We start from the raw sequence: 16,913 nt of genomic DNA, 5'->3' as shown, positions 1-16,913 counted from the left end.
CCCTGGTCAGGGTGTGTACAGGAGGCAACTGATCAATGTTTCTCTCTCACATTGTTTCTCTTTTTCCCTCTTCCTCTCTCTGTAAAAATCAATAAAAACGTATTAAGATAATGTTTAATAAAGCTATCATGTTATTATTATAGTTCAAAATTGCTTTCATATGTATTATCATAGTTGATCCCTCAAGAATCCTATGAAATAGAGGTGATCATTTTAGCCATATTTTATTGATGAGTATAATGAAGCTCAATTAGGGTAATTTGCTAAAAACATAAATAATCTGTGGCTGAATCAAGGTTTGAATCTTAGTCTTTTAATATTAAACCTTGACGTTTTCCCCCATTACATTGGATTATTAAACCACAGCAAAACCAGCCATACACTACATAAATTCCTAAAAAGAATAAAACTATTGAGAACATCAAAATATCTATTTTAGGAACTCATTCTTAAATACACAAATGATCAGTTAATGTAAGAGTTTACCAAATAGCTAAAGCTGACTTTTAAAATCAATGTGTAGCAATTTGGAACCTACAAAATTCTGAAGTGAGCAGGGAGGAAGAGTATTTATCAATATGTAATCTTTGCTCTAAATTTTACAATTTATGAAAACAGTTAAACTCCCGTTTTGAGAAAATTCAATACACAAAGATGCAGAACTACAAAATGGTTGAGTCACACATTACAGAGGGAACCTTAAATGTTTAAATGCGAAACCTTACCATCTTATTATTGCTCTAACTGACCAGCCAGCAGTGGACTTTTTGATTACTGTTATATTGGTGACATTAAGGCTATTACCCTCTTAGATCTAGAAAATGAGGAGTTGCATTCCATAGAATCCTTATCCACATGAAACTTGGGGGAAGTTTTATGAGACAAGCAGAAGATTCATGAATATAAATGAACAACTGGTAGTTATTCCTTGTTTCCTAATAAATTTTATAATTTAGAGCATTTGAATGGATCCCTAGGGGAAGAATTCTTCCACAACTAACATTCTTTCTAGCATTTGCATTTATTTCTAATTCGTAGTTTGAATGTGTTAGCTTTCAAGAACTTATATTATTCTATTTAACAAGATCAACCTTTTAATTTATGAACCTAGTTTTTATTTTTAATGTGTACTTTATATACAAAATCATTCAAGTTATCCTCCAAAATAGTTTTTAAAAATCATTTGGACAGATCCACATTAAAAACTACTTTCAAGCAAAAATAGTACACAAAAACCTATGATCTTAACCAAAATGATACTGGTAAAATCTCATAGACTAGCGAATCTCACTGTACCTATGTCAGTGTTTTTTTATTCAACACACCATCAGGGTTCTGTCAAACCTTTACAAGAGTCCACATAAGACTTTCCTTAAATTCATGTGAGCATTAAATTATCACATTAAAATATCCACTCATCCAAGTCAACTGATGTGTATTCCATAGCTGAAGAGACTCCCTTCATTTTAATTCTGAAATTATGTTTTTAAAACAAGATGCATAATGTTCTAGAACTATGCCATCAGATGGAAATACTTTATTCCTTAGATATGCACTCAAAAATCTACAAAATTTCAATAAATCTCACTAGTAAACATTACTAAGACAGTGAATTTTATAAAATATTATGTAGGCAAAAGATAGGATTTAGATTTTTCTCTACTGGTCAGAGCTTATCTCCAAATCTCAGACATGCTTGCTCAAGGCTATAAGAAATTACTGTATGACAAAATTAAGAATAGATGGCTAAAAAGCACCATTATGTTAAGCAATTCATACCTGAAAAAACAGAAATCTCTGAATAATCATTTAAGCTAGAGAAATGGGCATTTTTACTTTATTCCTATGATTAATCCTGTCTAACACTATCTTTGGACTGGTTTGAGACCAGCACCCTATGTATTTGTTGATTAAATGACCCAACTCTCTAAATGTCAGGAAATGTATGTTTCATATTCCCACCACATGCCACATAAATTCCTCACATCCCTGGTTCTTCCCTGAAAAATGAAGGTCATATCACAATACTTTTCTTACCTGTTTACCATCCAGAGTGTACAGGCGTTTTACCACTCCTGAGTCCAGCTTGATGGCATCAGTTATATCAGTGAGAACCTGCTCAAAGGAATGAGCAGTTTTCTTGTTCAGCAGAATTCGGACTGCTTTCCGTGGCTTCACCCCACTTCTGATGATGGTGACAAGTTTGGGCCGAATGAAATCTTTATTCTCCCGTGCCTCCGAAGGGCTCCCTTTGGCAGTAGCCAGCGATGACACTGCCCGGGATGCTGAGGTGGTTTTGACATTCACAGACCAGTTGGGGTTCACATTCTTGGTGTACTCCAGTTTCTTGAAGGGCTCTATTGAGCCACACACATAACTCTCTCCTAAGAAAGAGAGAAATACATTTAAATTTACTCTAAGGTAAACTCACTCCCTTTTTCATAGTCTTTCATTTTTTCCTTTTCTACTTAGGGATGAGAGCTAGTCGTGACATTTTAAACAATGGAAGCATGATTAATAGTGAAAAAGGAAGATTTTTTACTTCTAATTTGGCTCTGTCAGCAACAGTTTGGTATCCGGAGGGGGAAACATCACTATTCCTCCCTTTCTTCATCTTCAGATTGGTGATAGAAATATTGTTATTCAGTATACCTCATGGAGGTATAAAACTGAATTCTTAATAGGAAGTATTCTTTGAAATTTAGAAATATTTATAATTGCAGAAAACTTCAAAATCAGAGGTACCTATATTTGCCACCTGAAATAATGTAAAATCTAAAACTGGGTTTAAAAAAAAACCACACTTCTTAAAATAGCTATGTAATTGCCCTAGCCCAGTAGTCGGCAAACTCATTAGTCAACAGAGCCAAATATCAACAGTACAACAATTGAAATTTCTTTTGAGAGCCAAATTTTTAAACTTAAACTTCTTCTAATGCCACTTCTGCAAAATAGACTCGCCCAGGCTGTGGTATTTTGTGGAAGAGCCACACTCAAGGGGCCAAAGAGCCGCATGTGGCTAGCGAGCCACAGTTTGCCGACCACGGCCCTAGCTGATTTGCCTCAGTGGACAGAGCTTCAGCCTGCAGACTGAAGAGTTCTGGGTTCGATTCCGGTCAAGTGCACATGCCTGGGTTGCGGGCTTGATCCCTAATAGGGGGTGTGCAGAAGGCAGCCAATCAATGATTCTCTCTTATCATTGATGTTTCTCTCTCTCCCTTCCTCTCTGAAATCAATAAAAATATTTTTAAATAGCTATGTAATTTATAAATTTGATGGGAATGTTTGCTAAACATTTTGTAAAATCAAGTAGAATTCCAAAAACAAGCAGAATAATCATCCTCCTTCCTCTCCCACCTACACAGGGCAAGCATAATGATCCACACACAATAGGAAGCCAATTCACAACTGTTTATAAATAAAAGGTTTTGAGAATGGTTAACTTACAAACTGCAGCTTCATAAACTCGATCTAAAACAAATATAAGATGAATAAAAATGGAGGAACTAATCGTGTTGTGACTATAGTTGATAATACTGTGTAGTATAATAGACAGAGTTCTTTCTAAGAGAATAGGACTTAAATGTTCTCACAAAAAAAAGGATAAAATATGTGAAGTGATAAAATAGAAGGAGTCCTTCCAAAATGTGCAATTTAAATATTTTACAATTGTATTTGTCAATTATACACTGATAAAGCTAAAAAGAAAATAAATAATTTTTTATTAAAAAGTACTCCTTAGAAGAGAATCACTCAAAGAGAATATTACTCAGTTAAGTAGATTTGGATCACTCACAAAAAGAGTAATACACGTTCCAAGCAATGGCAAATTATAAAATGATTGATCTTAAATATACATATTTCATAAATGTAGTCAAAGCATTTTGAAATTAAAGATTTTATAATGGCTTTTTTCTGTGTTAATATGTCTTTGTAACTGGAAGTAGCTAAAAATGAAAAAAAAAAGCCTTCATAATTGCAGGTAAAGTGACCTAGGATAGCCCATTTACGTTTATCTAAAGCCTCTTCCTATTTTTAAATTAACAGTGCACACAACCAAGAAGACAGGATAAGTATTCACATAAAAATAACTGAACTAGGGTTTTAAAACTAGAAAAGTACAATTATACAGGTTATCAAATATTTACTTTGCAAATGTTTATAAAATATACTCCAATGTGTATTTATACATTATGGAGTGGTACAAATATTAGCAGTTTAGCAATCCCCCTTTCCATCCACCCAGTTCCTAGCAGATCATGACTGGTCCCAACCATGCTGTTCTCACTATTTATGCAGATATCAAAAACATATACATGGGCTCCCTGACCTTTGTGGCTTAGTTGGTTGAACATCATCCCATGCACCAAAAGTCACTAGTTCGATGCAGGGTCAGGGCACATGCCCGTTTCGGTGTCCATCCCTGGTCAGGTCTCATGCGTGAGACAGCCAATCAATATTCCTTTCACATCAATGTTTTTCTCTCTCTCCCTTCTTCAATAAAAACATATTTTAAAACAAACATACAGGGACTGCAAAAACAGTGTGTTTCTGAAGGCTCTGTGGAGAGAGAGACAGTGTGCATGTGACAGAGGGAAGAGAGAACTGGAAGTCTGGGCTCAATACCCGGCCTCTCCACAAATGTGACTGTGGGCAAGTCACCTAGTCTTCTTGAGGGCAGTTTATTTTTCTATCAGTGAAGGTTATCCAGGTGGCCACTTTTATTTCACCAGGTTTTAATAAAGATCAAATAAGAGAGTAAAGGTCAAAGTGACCTCAAATACAAAATTGCTACACAAACGAAAAACAGCTGAGGCTGCAGTAAGCCTGAAAGGAAAATTAAAAAATGAAATTACCAGAAGTCAGTAAGCAGGTTTTATATTATAAGGTGTTCGTTGTTTCTAGCTCTGTAGTTACCAGTAAAATCACCCTGGCTCCATCTCACTGTGAGAATGCACCAAACACTCCCCAAGAAGACTTTCCCTGGTGAAACTGCTCTGTCAGAATTCTGTGCTATTCAGCGATACACAATAGTCTAATTATTTGTTAAGGTTATATACTATTTGGTAAGCTAATAATTAAAACAAAAGCATGGGGTGGGTTACACCCCAACAAAGAAAACTTTTTAACTTTAGAAAAGAAAATAATTAGAAAAAGGAAGAATTTTAAAGTACTCACATAACAATATGGAATGGGTTTGTAGAAAGAGAAAAAAAACACACACTTTTTTCACATCTTCTTAGATAAAGCACACTGAAAATACTTAAAAGCAAAATTGGTTTGTTTCAAGTAACAACAGTGAGATGAAATTTATACTTAACTTATTCTGTCACTTTGAGGATCCTCTGCCTGGTTTATCAAATTTAAAGACTGGAATGAAATCTTGGATAAGGGTGTGAGACTCCAATAAAGGATGATATTGTGCAAGGAGGAAAGTGACAGCTAAAGGGAGAGGAAGGAGCTGATCAGCAAACCCAACATCACACACCATGCAGCTCTGTCATTAAAATCTACTACATTATTCAGAAATTCAGGAAAAGTCAAGATGTGTTTCCTTATGTTAATAATCTTCTATTTAATTATGCAAATATATTTACATTAAACTTATTTAAACCCAAATTTTAGATACATATATTTAATTATAATTCTGAACTTCTCCCTACCACTATAGGCCCTACCTCTATTTAAACTCAGTTAAATTATGATTTTGTAAAAAAAAAATAGCTTTTTAAAAATGTGATAATATCTCTGATAATTGTATATTAACAAATTGTAGTTGCTCTGAATGGGAAGAATACATAGTTTTGATTTGGTCCAATAGCTCTGGATATCCAGTATTTAACCTCTTTCTTATTGGGGCCGTGAGTTAAGAGATATGTTATAATCTTGAATAGGAAATCATCAATAGATTGTATTCAACTCTTAATATGAGGTATGTGTGTTAAAGGTCATTGAAAAATAACAAAAAAAGTAAAACTTATGATTACTTATAAAAACTTATAACTGATAATTATAAAACATATAATTACATACTTCTTTTTATGTACTCAAAGCCATCCCAAAGTTTTATGGTGCAATTCATACTACAACAACAAAATGAAAGTTAATCTATCTAACCCAAGGTATATTTGAGCAAAATAGCCTTCATATTGTGATTTAAAAGTAGAAATATATATTTTGTCTTCATAACATTTCTGGCACAGAGCTCCTAAAATCCTTAGAATTTTCTAAGTGATAAGAGCGATAAAGGTGTCTCAATATTCAAAACAAACTCCTTTCTACCACACCTGAGTTTTGTTAATGAGGTGACTTTTGGAAGCACCTTAGGATGTGGACTGTTTGCCAGCAGAAACAACCATGCAATTAGAGGATTGGAACTTTCGTTCCCATCCCACTGACCTGGGACAGGGGAGAGGAGGTAGAGATTGAATTAATCACCAATGGCCAATGAGTTAATCAATCATCCTATGTATTACATTTTCTATTACATATGTATTAAGGCCTCCATGAAAACCCAAAAGGACAGGGTTTGGAAAGCCTCTGCTTGGTGGACATGTGGAAATGCAGTGAGTATCATGCTCAGAGAGGGCATATAAGCTCCAAGCCCTTTCCCCATACTTTGCCCTATGAGTCTCTTCCAGCTGGTTGTTCCTGAGTTATACACTTTTAAAATAACTGGTAAATCAGTATGTAAAATATTTCTCTAAGTTCTGTGAGCCACTCTAGCAGATTAATAGAACCAAAGGAAGGGTCATGGGAACCTCTTAACTATTGGCCCATCCATCAGAAGCACATATGACCATTTGTACTTATAACTGGCATCTGAGAGGGTGGGGGAGGGTCAGTCTTGTAGGACTGAGCCCTTAACTTGTAGTATCTGATGCTATTACAGAAAAGAAAGTGTCAGAATTGAGTTGAATTGTAGGACATCCAGCTGGTGTCACAGAGAATTGCTTGGATGCATGTGGGAGGAAGCCCCAAAACATTGAAATTTTATAGCCCAAATTTTGCTTTAAACGTTTTGGATTATTTACTATAGGTGAGGTTAAGCAAGGGCAAAAAATATGGCAAGATCATAGACAGTTTAAATGAAATGGTATAAAAACCCACTTAGAGATGGAGCTGGCAATTACTACACATAATGACTTGCTAGTTGGTTATGATACTGCCAGCTTTGTCCCAGTTTAGTTAAGTGAAAGTTTTTGTGTTAAAACTGATTCTCAAATTAAAATTTAATACTCTGAGTGTGTCCAAGATACCCCAACAAATATCAGGAGCTGCAGAAGCAGCAACTGTCTGAATTGCTGTGGCATTTACAAAAAAAAAACAAAAATCAGAAAACTAATATTTGCTTTTAAGCAAAGGCAAAGGTAAAGAAATGGCAGTTAACAACAACAACAAAATGTAAGGAAATAAAGCATGAAGTTGTATTCTAATACAATCTCCTAAAATATCAGAACATAATAGGTTCTTCCCTGAAAGGGTTAGGTATTTTTCGGGACTTTGGAGAATAGAATATTTTCTGTGTAAGTATATTAGATAATTTTTAAGGTAAAGAAGAGTCTGTGTTTTGTTTTGTTTTTAAAAAAATCACATATACATTTTTAAATTATTATATTTGCCATTAGCCTTCAAAGTATGAAAATAAAATTTCCTACTTAACAAAGTTTATTATTTAAAAATCTGCAAAGGTAATTTTACTTGGCCATAGACTCCCATTATGAAATTAGAGGATTTCCAACTTAAAAATAGAAAACTTTCATTAATATAGTACCAGCTCCTTGATTGACCCGGCCTGTGGTGAGTCAACCAGGAATGTGCTCCTTCATGATATGCCACAGAAGATTGCCCTGTTTCCTATTACATATTGCTGGAGTGTTTCAATAGCTAAGAGTTGTGACTTGTAAATTGCAGCTGTGATATCACTTGACCTCAGTCTAAATGAAGATGACCTAATCTGTACGCTTCACATTACTAAAGCTGGCTTCTACCTCCTCTAGATTCCTTTAAGTTCTACATGTGGCATGTTCAACAGTATCTTAAGTGAGGAATATCCATAATATATTTCATTTTTCCAGTGTATAAAACTTCTCATTGAAAACTCTGGCAATTAAAGTTTACTACTGTGAGTTATAGTAAAATCTGGGAAAGCTCAAATATATATTGAACCCTCTGAACTGGGTTAAATTATATGAAAGACATTATTTATAGAGTAAAATATTATAAAGTACCTTCAGGATATTATATATTATGAGACTATCTCAGATACACACAGCAACATTTCATAATCTACCTGGAAGGCGATGGTTTAAGAACACGATTTTGATAGTGCTATTAAAAGCAAGGAAAAAGATTCCCAAAGGCACATATGGGTCATTGTTGTTTCCTTGAAGTCTTTCATAATAGAATAGTACATAAAAATAAGATTATAGAAAATAAAATTTAAATCTGTTTATCAGACCTGTTGAAAATGTTGACTTCTCCATTCAAAGCAACAGAAAAAGAACATAAAAGGAAAAATGGGGAGGTCCAATTATTTAAAATTTAAAACTGACATAATTAAAAATAAAGGAAACTAAAATAAAAAGGGAGAAACATATTGAGGACCCATAATACAACAATAGGTTAATGTGCAAATATAATTTACTAAAATACAAGGTACTAAGATATACGACAAAAGATAAAAATGTAAATATAAAACACCACTAGAGACATTATAAATTGATAACAACCCTTTTGGAAAGCACCATGGTAAATTGTATTGGAAGCCATGAAAGTGTTCATTTTCTTGGCTAAAAATTTCTCCAAACAAATAACAGAACAACAAATAACAAAACTGAAACAAGTATATGCAAATTTGGCCATGAAACATAAAAATTTAAAACAACCTCTTAAATCCTCAGTAACAGGCACAGAACTAAATTAGTCACCCTGAGAAGTGAAAAGAATTCTAAGTCATGAGTTTGTCTTCAAAGAGCTTAGAGGCCAGATGTGTTATATGAAAGATTCCACTATAAGGCAATAAATGATAATTGTTAAATAAGTGGTCCATGCAATTCTAATTCAGGGGAGAAAAAAAATCACTTCCCATTCCCCACTGATCAATCAATAAAGAGGAAATAGAATTCATGCTGGCCTGGAAAGTGAAGCAAGGCTAAGATTTTCATTGGCAGGAAAGAAAAAGAACAACATTCCAGATTTAATAATAATAATAATAATAATAATAATAATAATAGGTTCTACTGCACAGTTCAATAAAGGGATGGTGAGATATTAATATGTCTTTCTCAAAAAATAAAATAAAAATAATGCCATGGACAGACAATTTGCATATTAGCCTTTTATTATATAGGATATACACTGAATGGCCAGATTATTATGTGTTCAATGATCATAATAATCTGGCCACTCAGTGTATATGCACCGGACCTCTAATATATATATGTGTACATATATATATATATATTGATTTCGGAGACAAAGGGAGAGGGAGAGAGAGAAACATCAATGATGAAACAGAATCATTGATTGGCTGCCTCCTGCATGCCCCACATTATGCTGTTTGGTGTAAGGTGTAAGAAAGCGGTTCAATTTTTTAATGACCGGTTTGGCAGTATAGTTCATATGGCTGGCTATCAGTCCAGATATAGGGATTATGCATAATAGCTCTGACCATAATCGAACCATGACTTCCTAGTTTGTAGGTCGACACTCAAGCACTGAGCCATGCTGGCTGGGCAGTGTTACTTTTTTTGAGTGAAGAAGTGATACATTTTTTTTCTTCAGTGCCCACTGTAGAAAAATTTGAAAGATGAAAAAAAAAAGAAATAACTCCTCATATTCCTGCCATTGGACTCATGTTGTCTCTCCCCTGTACTATTAGAATAGGTTCTTAAGGTGGTTTTTCTTTTCTTTATAGAATTTGTGTTTACCCCCACTCTTCCATTCCCATTACAACCTCTCTTAAATCAAGCCCTTTAGGACACACATGTCCCAAAAAGTAATCTTCAAACATGTTTTTCTGCCTATAAACCAAGCCATAGACAAACCACTTTATGTCATATCTTTGCTTCATAATGGCGTTCCTGCTTACATATAAAATAGACAACACCCTCATTCTTTACTGTGCTTCTCAGTTAATCCTCTCCTGCCCCTTCCTCCTATCTTGGCCTTGTCTCCTATTACTTGTTAGTACACTCTGAACTGAGCTCAGCCTCAGCTGCTCTTTTTCCTTGTGCTTTCCCAGTCTGGACTTCCCGCTTCATAAGGAGGGTGAGATGGGTGCCCTGGGGAGGGTGCATGGCCTCATAGTTAAGTCAGGGCTCTGAAGTTAAACTACGTACATTTGAATCTTGACTCCACCTTTGCTAGCCCTGTGACCTTGACCATGCTGTCTTTGTGCCTCATTGTGCTCAGTGATAAGTGGTGTGTTTATACGTAGCTTATAGGATTGTGGTGAGGATTAGAATAGGATCTGCTACAGGGCAGACATTCAGATAACCTGTTCTGCCAATAGCAAAGATCTCCATTCCCATCACTTCAGCCTTGCCTTGATCTTGCTGACCTCTCAAACCTAGAGCTCTTCCATGAGAAGAACATCATCATTTGCTGTCTCTACTTCCTCAACTTCCAATCATACTTCAAGCCCTTGATTAGCACCATTACATTGTAATGTACTTATTTACTTTATATCAAAGTCTCTAGAAGACAGGGAGAAATTGGAGTCCTCACTGCCTAAGATGCTGTTTTCAAGTACTCAATAAATATCATTGAAAGAAAAAGGAAAGAGAGAATAGATGGATAAATTAATGAATGAAAGCAATCTGGCATCACTATCCAATTGGCCATAACTATATGTAGCCTCCTAAAAGCCAGGCCAGTGATCTCTTAGGAATCCTTATCTTCACTTGCTGTTCCTGGAGCATTGAATGCTGATGTCTAGTTTTCTTTCAGCCAGTACTTTCCACCCCTTGATTTCCATGGCTCTAGGCACCTGAATTCTCACAGTTCCCTTCAGTGGCTCCTCCATCTCAGGACACTCTTTAAAAACTGCAGTTACCCTGGATTTCCTGTTATCTAGCTGGGTGTAGTCTCACTGAGCATAATCCCCATAGCTTTGGCTGCCACATGAATCTCTCTCCCAAACTCCAGACTTATATTTCCACAGCTTGCTAGAAATTCCAGCTGGTTGGCTCCTAGGAACTTCAAATTCAATATGTGCATAACCACATTAATTTCCTTCCTTACCATCTAATCTAAACTTGTTCCCTTTATTATTTGATCTATTGTGGTATATGGGAAGTTGGCCAAAATAGAATTTTCATTGTCATCTTTTCAATGTTATACACTCACATTCCTTTGGGCCTCACTTCCAATTAATTGCCAATTCTGGTTCATTCTGTCTACTAAGTACTTCTTATAGCATCCACTCCTCCCTGTCCCTAGTGCAGGTGTATAAAGTTCTCCATCTCTTCTGTCTTCCATTGACTTCTGTCTTCCATTGAGTCATTCTTCCACATTGCAGCCAATGTGATCTTTTTAATACATGGGTGTGATGCATATACACTGAGTGGCCAGATTATTATGATCTCTGAACACATAATAATCTGGCCATTCAGTGTATATCCTATATAATAAAAGGCTAATATGCAAATTGTCCCCTCAACCAGGAGTTCGACCAGCAGACAGGCCGGCCAACCGCCCATGTCCCCTCCCCGTGGCCAGGCTGGCCGGACCCCACCCATGCACGAATTAAGCACTAGGCCTCTAATATATATATATATATATATATATATATATATATATATATATATACACACACACACACACACACACACACACACACACACACACACACACTGAGTGGCCAGATTATCATGCATTCAGAGATCATAATAATCTGGCCACTCTGTGTAAATTTGACCTTGCTGCCTACTGCAGTCTTGAGCGGAGGCCAGGTCCTTCCAGGGCGGGCGGGAAGGATACATGGTTCCTACTTGCAATGTGTGATTCTGGAACCCCCAAAAAAGGGCAATAATGGAAAAACTGATGAAAGCTACATAAAGCCTGTAGTTTAGTTACTAGCATTGTTCCAAAGTTAATTTTTACTTTTGATAATTATACCATGGTTGTGTAAGATGGGAAGATGGGTGAAAGGCATATGGGAACTCCCTCTCTTTGTGACACTTCTATTAGTCCAAATTACTTTCAAAATAAAAATTAAAAATGAGGCAGGTAGCCTAGAAAAAAAATAATTGAATCTCTACCTCACATGTTGTACTAATATGACTTCCATTAGAATATTTTAAAAACATAAAAGCTCATGCCTGATAGCTCAGTTGGTTAGAGCATTGTCCCGACATGCCAAGGTTGTGGGTTTGATCCTTGGTCAAGGGACATATAAGAATCAAACAATAGATGTAAAAATAAGTGGAACAACAAATCTCTCTCTCTCTCTCTCTCTCTCTCTCTCTCTCTCTCTTTCTCTCTCTCTCTCTCTCTCTCTCCTTTCCTCTCTCTAAAATTGGTCAATCAATCAATAATTTTTAAAATATAAAAACACTAGAAAAAAATGAGGGAAACAATTTTCTAATCTCAGCACACAGAGGGCCCAAGAGGTATGAAAAAATCAAGCCGTAAAGAAAAACTCCAACACATATTATATAAAATGTTGTAAATCTGCATGGCAAAAAACACAATAAACAAAGTCACTAGACAAGGGCCTTGCTTCACAACATTTACACACTTACAGTGGAGTATCAATAGTGGCAAAACTGAGGAAAGAGAGGCAATATTGGGAAAGTGCATCCACGTTTCAAGGTCAATCACTTGCAGAAATAGGCCTGCAATTCAGTTTTCCTTATTGAGCTTCAAGTTTTTTAAAACATATAAATCCATTTAGAAAGCAAACAACTATGAATGTCATCCACTGTTTACTCTTAAGAGTATACGTTTGCATGTGTATACATATACATACATGCATAGATAGACACACATACAATCATACATATACAAACACATATACACACTCACACATGCATACTTCAGGTAAATAGCAGCTCTCTCAATACATTGAAACAAATTTAGGCATAATAATCTATGTATAATAATAATAAAACAGTAAAAGTGACCACAAAACTGTTATAAACAAAGAACCTCACATATGTCATTGTAATCATAATTTTTGTTTGAGATAAGTAAGAAAGAATAAACTTTAGAAAAATTACAAGTTAAATGCATTTGTCACTGCACCCACTAAACAGATTTAATTTAAAACTCAAACATCATCATATTGAAAGGGGAAATGAGAAGCTAATAACATGCATTGAGGTTTACACAAAGTTAGTATGTAAAGAAAGATATATGAACCTAGCGATGCATATGAAGTAACTGTTTGCAGTTTAACGGGCTAAGCAAAAATGTAATTGGTAAAGAGGCAATTCTAAGTTAATTTCCAGCTATTTTAACACTAATGCAGCTGCATGCTAATTGTCAATGTTACACAAGAGAAAAAAAAATTTAAACTGAATTTGTTTGAAAATGCAGCCAATATATGAACATACTATACTGAAGTTAGCATTCATTCAATCAGATAAAAGGTATTTTTTTCCAAAATAAGTTTATTTAACATCAGAATATTCAATCTGCAGTTACTTCACATTGATTGGAAAGAAAAGTATTTGGAGGCAAATGAAAATATTAAAGTGCTTCTTGGGGCAGTATCTGTCATTCCTGAAATGAAGTCAAGATTTAAAACATTTGTTTTCAAGAAGAAGCTAATACAATAACATTTTATTTAAAAGCCGCTATGACTACCTCATTCAGTGTCCTATTAGTGGTGGTTATGAGCTCAAGCTCTGGCACCAGCTTTCCTGGGTTGGAACCCTACCATTACTTGCTGTGTGACTTTGAGCAGATCATTTAATCACACTGTGCCTCACTTTTCATACCTTAACATTAGGGTGATAACAGCACCTCCTAGAATCACTATGAGAATTAAGCATGTTCATGTATGCAAGACACATGCTCAATAACGGTCAGTTATTATTATTCTCAGTCAGGACAGCAGTCTCTCAGAGCAGGCCTTATTTTGTGTTAAAAAACTGACAGAGTTGTGGGAAGCATGCCATGACTTTGTTGGCCCCTGAATGTAAAGTACTGTTGTCATTTCCCATCTCCTTAATAGATAGGAATCGTGGGAATATCTCTGGCCAGCTCTCAGTAAAGATGAGTCTTGCGGGGGAGGGGGAAGGGAGGGTCTTATTGAAGTGCCCATCCCATCAGAGATATTGCACATGTGATTCTAGAACACAGTGAGGAATCAGTCCTGGCCTTCTTAGCATGTGCTTTGAGATCTTGGCATATTTTCCCTACAATACCATCAGCCCTCAAAGGGATAGTCTGGTGCCTAGCCATGCACCTGACTTAGCATTTGATCTTTATCCATATCCCTTGGAATATCCCACCAAATGTTTTTTGTTTGTGTGTGTGTGTGTGTGTGTGTGTGTTTTAATTTTTTTATTAAGGTATTATATTTGTACATATCTTACCATTGTCCCCCCCGCCAAATGTTTTCTTTATCCTTGTATTTTCCAAGGTCATGAAAGGGATAGTGCTGATACAGAAAGATTTCTTGTTCATTCTTCCCCTTTAATTTACTGGAAGTTCCAACATCTGAATAGAAGGAAAAAGGCCAAGTCTACAGGCATCTTGGCAGGATGACAAATCATCAAAAAGAGATGTGAATTCCCACAAAATAAACACACCAAAGCAGGCTCCTCCACACCCTCTCAAGTCCAGTCATACTGTGACTGCACTATCGTGGTTGCCAAGGGATAAAGGGAAGGAAAATGGGAGAAAGACACAGAAGCCCTCATCCTTAAATCACATACAAACTCTGCCTCCAAAGGAGGACAAGAGGGCTTGCTTGTGTGTGGTCAGGGCAGAGCAATCCAAAACTGCATGAGGGGGAAGAGAGGCAGGCGGGGAAGGGAGATAGGCAAGGATGAAAAAGATGCTTCCTGCTATCTGCACCAGAGAGAGATCATTACTTGCAAGGGATTCCTCTGGGATCCAATCAGACAACAGAGCCTGCGCAAATATATCTGGAGTAAAGGTGAAATCAAGCACTTCCAATATTCAAACTTCCTTTCCACATTCTTTTGTGCTGTGTATCACTTCACCAGGACCTTGAGACCTCAATCTTAGAAAAACCTACTCTCCAAAGAGGATCAGCTGTCTTGTTTTACACCTTAGCCTGAATTTAATGCCAGTTATTTCTCTCTAAGCCATTTTCCTTTGCTTTCAATTTCTAAGGTGATTCGAGGCTTTATGCTCTGCTCCAACTGGCTGGGACTGAGTAGCTCAAAATAGGAAACAGACTCTGCTTGCACAAGACACAGCCTCACCAGTGGACCCAGAGTCCTAGTTCCACATCTAAACAGATAATTACTGTTAACCTAAATTGTACTTAAAAAATGAACTGAAAGATCAATTCCTTTATATCCTCAAACACCACAGAAAGATAACAAGCCTTTAAAACTTAAAAGAAAGCATCATATTGAAAAGAATTGCCAGAAAACCTAATTTTTGGTCCAACATCACCACTAACTACTATTTAACCATAGACATGTCACTTGAATGTTTTGGACCTCAGTCTCCTGTGATAAAATTAATGGGTTTGGTACCTATTTAAGGTTCAACTCTAAAATTTCATGATCAATTCATTATTTTTAGATCAAGCACTTTGAGACGTCGTGATAGCAGGAGCTCAATTTTTATCTAGATATGAAGATGAGCTATACAATTAAAGATATAAAAATGGACTCTTAAAATTAATGTACCATAAGTGCGAGGAAAAAAATATATATAGTATGCTGTAGAATTAAGACACTTATTCCCTCAGCTCATTACCATGAGCTAGCTGACCTAATACCATTATTTTTTTTTCTTTTTACACTATGGTAAGTACAGCAATGTGAGCTCACAAATGTGTGAAACAATGAGAATCAGCACCACAAGGCAGAATGCTGCTCTTAAAAATCAAGTGGGAGCTGGCTAGAGCAATGTGGAAATGTGAGGACTGCTCTTCACCGTCACTGGGGAGCTGTTTCATATGCTCACCTTCCACCAGCTGGTCCAGGTTGGAAATCTTCTTGAGCCCATCAATGGTGTAGATTGTTCTCACTCCCTGGGGCAAATTCACATTATCCGACAGAGTTCGGGTCAAATCCGCCAGCAGGGCATCAAAAGATCGGAACCGGTCTGGGGAGATGGCATACACAATCCCTTTAAAGTACCGATCTCCATTGCGATAGAAACGAACTTTCTTGGCCTTCTTCTCAGAGCTGAGCGTCTGCAGCGTGCGGGTTCTGTAAAAGCTGCAGTGGGCGCTATGTGTGGGGCTGGGCAGCCCATTCACCCGTGACCCTCTGCTGTATCTCTGTGCCTTATCCCGCTCATCAAAGTGCTCCAGCTCCATGTCTCTGCCAAAGGACATGACGCAGTTCGAGTTGAATCTATAAGGCACAGCAACAAAAACAGAGACACATACTTATGTTATTTCAGATCATGATTTGAGAGACTCAGCTTGAGAGCAGCTGGTGGAAACAGTACTAGAAATGATGACATATTTCATATGAATTACCAAGTTGGGAGAGAAAGAAGAGAGCAAAGAAAAAGAAGAGGCAGGCCCAGTGTGAACAGATTATTAATCAACTTTATAGTTTTATTAGAAACAGCTCCTCTGTACTGACCACCTAACAACATTTCAGGCTTTGAACAGCTATTATTTCCAATAGTGAGAGCAAACCTTTCAAAGTATTACGATCCCTATCTACGGATGCAGAAACCAAAACAGAGGGGGGGGGGGGAAATTCTCCTAAGTTTACCAACGTAAGACCGAGGAGAAATGC

At 36.4% G+C, this 16,913-nt stretch overlaps 1 protein-coding gene across 6 annotated transcripts in view; it reads right to left on the bottom strand.

Annotated features, from left to right (window-relative positions):
• Window positions 1-16,510, bottom strand: part of DCLK1 (doublecortin like kinase 1) — a 500,460-nt gene extending 483,950 nt beyond the window's left edge. For 5 of the 6 annotated variants that reach the window (XM_054720376.1, XM_054720380.1, XM_054720378.1 and 2 more), the window contains exons 1-2: window positions 16,123-16,502; window positions 2,038-2,384 (exon numbers count right to left, since the gene is read on the bottom strand). In XM_054720376.1, coding sequence (XP_054576351.1) covers window positions 2,038-2,384; window positions 16,123-16,498 — 723 coding nt within the window. In that variant the 5' untranslated portion in view covers window positions 16,499-16,502. Of the gene's footprint in view, window positions 1-2,037; window positions 2,385-16,122 lie in introns of all 6 variants that reach the window. The other variant, XM_054720381.1, reaches the window with a different exon arrangement.
• Window positions 16,511-16,913: the final 403 nt, after the last annotated feature.

The sequence above is a fragment of the Eptesicus fuscus genome, chromosome 8 (assembly GCF_027574615.1).
Source record: "Eptesicus fuscus isolate TK198812 chromosome 8, DD_ASM_mEF_20220401, whole genome shotgun sequence".
In the NCBI taxonomy this organism is placed as follows: Eukaryota; Metazoa; Chordata; class Mammalia; order Chiroptera; family Vespertilionidae; genus Eptesicus; species Eptesicus fuscus.
Note: the sequence above shows the minus strand (reverse complement) of the source record. Positions and strands in the feature narration are given on the sequence as shown.